Consider the following 6,000-nt stretch of genomic DNA (forward strand, 5'->3'; position numbering starts at 1 on the left):
ACGCATTAAACCTTTGGCGAGGGTTGGGGCCCTTTGTTGGGTAAGATAAAAGAAAGAAGTATAAAAGAATCAAGTAGAATACTCTCCCAAAGAAACGGAAAAAAAACGAAAAATATATGCTTTTTGCCCATATTAGTTCTTTGGATAGTGGGAACTCCATAGGTATTGGGAGGGGTCTTGACTGACACAATGACGACTATTTTGTATGTATTTTTTAGGTCCCTTGATTGCTATGGTACGGATGAATTTGACTACTGTATAGGTCCTGATGAAGGTGGTTTAATCATCGTTCCTACACCACCGAAACGCGCGTCGACCGTTTATTGAACCTTTGCTCTTCAAATACAAAATCTTATTGGTCACAGAGGTGTTATTTATTACAACATAACCTTATCCTATGCACAGTTGTCTTTTTGTATGAATCCTTGGGAGAGTATGGATGTGTTGGAATGAATGTGGTAGGATTGTATTTATTCAAATCAAATGTAGGGACATTTTTCTATTTTGAAAGGAATTATTGATATGAATTTGTATATTAATTGTGTCTTTGTATATACATTGTTATTATTAGTCTAATTGAAAAAGAAGGATATATACAATAAGGAAAATGAATATGTTATGGTGTATATTCAAAGAAATTGAAATAATAAAATGATAAAACTCATGTTTTGTTGTCACTATTGTGAGTGTATTGATAATTTAAATTGGTAAGAACCAAGTCTCAATGGTAGTTATAAACAGGCTATGAGGGAACATATCTAATTGTCTGCCACCTTAACACAGCTAAAAATGATACACCTATAATATAAATAAAAAATTGACACCTTAAAAAAAAAAAAAAGATACAAAAATTAATAGCACTCCAGGTACTCTCAGCTTAACTAGGAGAAAGAATGGGAAATCTCACTTCGAGAAAAAGGTGCAGAACCACAATACACTAAAAATCCTAGGACAGGCTCTTGCAAATTATTGTTAAGGCTTGAACTAGCATAAAATATCGGAGGCAAGACAACAACCATCAAAACAAAGCATACACTATTACAGTAAGACAGTCTTCTTCCCCACGATTTTTATCAATAGCCCTTACACGTCCCCTAAGAGAGCAAGTGGCCACCATCAAGTAGTTGCCACTGACTAGTAACCAAGTTTCCAGCATAGTGCCAACGTTGACTGACTACATCACAAGATCATCCCTATTACCTGCTCATTCTTAACTACCACTTTAGGACAGTTTCACGTCATACGAGTATGCCCCAAGATGTGCTTACAACACCATATATTCCTGCAGCATTTGCGCACACAACACTCCCGTCACAAGCACTGCAACATGCTGCCCCAAAATCAATGCGCAACCTTACCCTGGAAAATTAATAAAGACTTTCTCCCAGATAACTTACCATTCCTCCCATTCCACCCGCAGAAAGGGCCTGGCCTAAAGTCTTCCCATTTCGGAGTTCTTGAATCCTCTCCGAGATAACACCTGGCCACTATCAAGATCTTATTTATGTTAGTCATCTCCAGGCGCATGTAAAAATGTAAAATGGTTATTCATCCAGAGTTTACATCTTTTTTTCTGACATAAAATCACAAAGACGTGTGCATGTCTTCTCTACTGCAGCTTCCAACATGTCAGTGCCATTCTCCCTTGCCATCTTCCACCCCAAATGACCCTTTGTCTCTACAAATGACCCCATCTACATTATTTTCGTACACACTTTTTGTCGAGACTGAAAAACATAGTTCGCAGTGTAAAATGGTATCACTAATCATAAACTAGCAAAAGTACCTGAAAAAGCTTCTGTTTCTCTAGAACTTTGTTTTCAAGCCGTTTCCTTGAAGTTGTGGTAATCATTCTCCGAGAAATCTGACGCAGCGCCTGAAAGAGGGTACCTTATTAAAAAACAGTATGCAATCGCAATCTCTATGTTTTTCCATACTAGCTCTCCACTGGCAGGAGCGCTAGCATATAAACACAATAACTACCATAATACCTCTACTGCTGGGATATCTCTAAATTTGGTAACCGTTTTCTTAACTTTCTTTTTAATGTTCCCAAACAGCTAAAGTAAAATAATTCAACAGAAATAAAGACTATGTATATGAACTTACTACTCACAATGTATGCAGCCTTTAGACAAGTAACTATGGGGGATGTAGGTGGAGAACATTTATTAATTCGGAAGCTGAGTGAATTGTATCAATTATTGAGTTAAATGTGATGCACTGCATTGAAAATAGACAGATTCACAAACTCAGGACAACTACTTAACCGACTACCAGTTGACAAAAAGCCCTACAACATTTGGCAATGTAATCGGCTGAGTTACTATAATAGCCTAAAACCAAAACATGTATATTAAGGTGTCTGTGCGAAGGTAATGAGGTTCTGTCCAGACTATATCATACGTAGGCGAGTCAGCTCTGCAGTGAGCAATTCAAGCTCTAGTTAACATTTATTGATTTCTGACAAAAGAAATACAAAGGCTATCTCCAACACACGTGATTTTGGTTTAAATATTTACCATATCACAAATCGAAGTTACTGTTCTTTGTTACCCAAATGCAAAGATGAGACTTGTGTTTGGCTATAAATCTATGATCGCAAGGCACAACCTTTTCTTTACTCAAATTTTTGTATTTAATAGAACACATGATAGTGCTTTGCATTTGTAATTCTTGGTATTTGCTATACTAAAGCACGAGGTGCTCAACTACTGACTTAGGATATATTTCATTTTTTGTACGAAAATTCATGCAAGTAAATTCAGTCCTTTAAACACCAAAACACTGCTTGGTACCTTTTCTCTCGGTGCATAACCTGTATAGACACATTAACTGTAAAGTACTTGAGCAATCGTTCACACATACTCTTACAATTTAGCATTCCAACTTATTTGTGAACTCATACAGACTTCCATGTGTACTCACCCTCTAATAAACTTACTCCTGTGGACAATCCGTTGAGTGGCTCAGGGTTTCAAGAAAAATGTTCCATGCAGAGAATACCCTTTGTGTACAATCATATATTTGGCAATAGTAATGTTTCCCTTTGGGCCCCGTAAACACAACTACTTCTGCGGCAAAAGTTCCTTAGCAGAAAAATGTCTGTAAACTTCAGCAAACTTATGCACTTGCGGGTGGCGATTAATTTTGAATTAACACGTGTCTCCTTGCGTACCTCTTTCCAGATCTTATATGTATACAGTACAGTACTAAAACCCATCTAAATTACATATCTCAAGTTTACCAGGATTTCAAAATGTATGTCCGCAGATTGTTTTTATATTTTCATCAAGCAAATATAAGCTTACTTAGATAACATATTAAAGTGTGCCCCAAAATCTAAACTGAATCTGCATATTCAAAAACTGCCTATAAACTGAAAAGGTTTTGAGGTAAACTACCCATTTAAAGGCCATCAGACAAGAGGACATCCTACTAAAAATCTTTCATTTTAAAATGTGCAGCTTCTGCAAAGTTTGATCATCACAATGGATATTTAGACATCTGGAGACTGCTGGATAAACAACCAGGAAACACTTCTGTGCCAGTTTTATCATAGGGATTCTGAGAACAGCTATGAACATGTGTTCTTGCTGAGCTAAATATGCCCAGTTTATGTCTCTAATTAGGACTGATACCAACGTAGAAGTTCAGGGCTCTTTTCTGTTGCAACAACAAGACAGGGAGGATTTGTTTTTCAAAATGTCTTTTTTAACATGAAGAGTTTGAAAATATTACTAGATGCCATGGAAACCGCACTCCGAAAGAAGCTAAATGTTTCACTCTGGTTATGCCTTTTAATTTGAAGGTAATACTGTTTACCTTCAACTGATACAATCTTCACCTAGAACATTCTAGAGGACCTCATGTTTGTACACGGTTTCGAAATCTAGTTATGGATCAGCCCATATGAAGGTACAATCTCGCTCACAAACTGTTTTTTTTTTTTAAATATATTTACAAGAAAACCTCTTGTGCACCCTAGTTTAAGGTTATTAATTCTACAAAGATTTGGAATAAGTTATAGGACCTTTTCCAAAACTTTTCATATTCAAGCTGCACTGCAGATGTTTTGAGAAGAAATGCCACAACACTCATTGGAGAAGTTAAACAAATATCAGAGTACTGTGGAAAAAAAAAAAGTCTTGTGTCAAAACTTGAGCGTGGGGTCTGTAGACTCACTCACAGGTTTTCCACCTGTCTTGGGCTGGACTTAAAAAAAAAGCTCTATCAAAGCTTACAGGGAATTACAACATGTAGCTCCATTTTTCCCCCATGCCAATGTACACAAAATTGTGCAAGATCTAACTTTAGTTACCTGCAGCAAGTGCAGAGCAGAGTGATCTTGAGATCCTACAAGCCATGTCTCCACAGAACTTAGCTTTACATTATGAGAGCAAACAAAAAACTCCAAACCACTGGTAGACACTTTAGATATTCTTCAGATAAAACAAAGAAGCAATTTAGAAAAGGCATGAGCAGATTATTATACCCGCTGACAAAGTGAAGCTCATAGTAACACAAAAAAGAAACATTATGAGCTTCCAAAACCTGGAGCGGGGTATCAAGACTGCAGCATTCACGTATTTAAGTGTTCTGTAACGTCAGGTTACAAAATTATGAGGAAAAGACCCGACTTGCATAATACGCTGACCAAATCTGCAGAATACAGATTAAACAGTTGTGCAGTCCTTTCAATTAACGCACATACACAAAGTACCCTTCAAGTTAAAGGTGCCAACAAGAACCCCAACGTTTTCATTTTCCCCTCCAAAATTGAATGTAACCACTTAAAATAAAACATTTATAAAATGTACAAATAGGCATAGAGCAGGGGGCTGGGCAGTTAAAATCCATCACACCCGAATGCTTACCCAAAATAAAGAGAGAAAAAAAAAAAAGAACAATTTGACTGTATAATTTTGTTCTTATGTTTACTCCTACTGATAAATCTGTAACGGTAGTGCCCTTGATTTTTAGGACTATGCAAAGACGCTCTTCCCATCGTGGTTGCATAATACACAGCCATCGAGGACGAAATTGAGAGCAACACATTTCATTTACCCACATCGTGCTTACTGTTGTGAGGTGGGTGGGTCTCTCAAGAGACCTTCATTTAGACTTTTCGATCCTAACGTGCTCAGTTATTACTATAAAAGTAAACGTCGATAAATCATTAAGGCTAATGACAATGAATGGGCAGTAGTCGCTATAGTGTCGTGATACTGTAAAGCAAACTTTAAAGTAATACTGTAGACCAGCCTTAATGTGAAGAGCTAGTTTCTCTCTTTCAACCCCACAGCCCTGGAGACACTGCTGAAAGTTGAGCCACATCGAAAGAAATAGCACTGGCTTCAAGGACAGAGTGAACTATCCCAGCTTCCAAACGCTCGCCCAATTCCCAACACCCATACGAAACAAAATATTCGCTCTGTGCCTCGGAGTGCGCCATTAGCTTACCATAAGGTTCCGCAACATCTTAGCTCACACTTGACCGGACTTCAATGAAGGAAAACCTTCTCGCACAGTCCTAGCAAGGGCACCTACAAAAAGGAAGCGGAAGTAGACAAGGTACTAAATCCGCTCCTGCGCAACTACAGCAGTCACGCACAATTTATTAGATTCGGGACTTGCGTCCCGAAAAGCGGCCTTCTTAAGGTCAGGCAACTTTGGATTTGTTTCTATTGCTATAGTTGACGTTACTCGATGGTTAAGTTAAGTACTTTGTGCCTGAATACAAAATGAATGCCGAGCAGGTTAAACGTAGCCTCTGTCAATTTGTGTGACGCCCTCGTCTTCATCATATAGATACGTTGTCATTAATGCTGAAACAATCGCTACGGAATCGTGGTAGTCGTCCCCTGCAACGCTAACCGTGGCACAAAAGAGAATAATTGACGTTTTTATAATTTGAGTGTAATTATGAGTGACATTTCAACGACTATGAGTGACTTTTCAAAATAAAAAAAGAAGACGAGGGAAACATTGATACATGCA

At 37.8% G+C, this 6,000-nt stretch overlaps 1 protein-coding gene across 1 annotated transcript in view; it reads right to left on the bottom strand.

Moving 5' to 3' along the window:
- Positions 1-5,615, bottom strand: part of COX7A2 (cytochrome c oxidase subunit 7A2) — a 46,851-nt gene extending 41,236 nt beyond the window's left edge. Inside the window, exons 1-2 of the mRNA XM_085610960.1 lie at positions 5,464-5,615; positions 1,787-1,876 (exon numbers count right to left, since the gene is read on the bottom strand). Coding sequence (XP_085467086.1) covers positions 1,787-1,876; positions 5,464-5,481 — 108 coding nt within the window. The 5' untranslated portion in view covers positions 5,482-5,615. The remainder of the gene's footprint in view (positions 1-1,786; positions 1,877-5,463) is intronic.
- Between the last annotated feature and the right edge of the window lie 385 nt (positions 5,616-6,000).

Source organism: Triturus cristatus, chromosome 6 (genome assembly GCF_964204655.1).
Source record: "Triturus cristatus chromosome 6, aTriCri1.1, whole genome shotgun sequence".
In the NCBI taxonomy this organism is placed as follows: domain Eukaryota; kingdom Metazoa; phylum Chordata; class Amphibia; order Caudata; family Salamandridae; genus Triturus; species Triturus cristatus.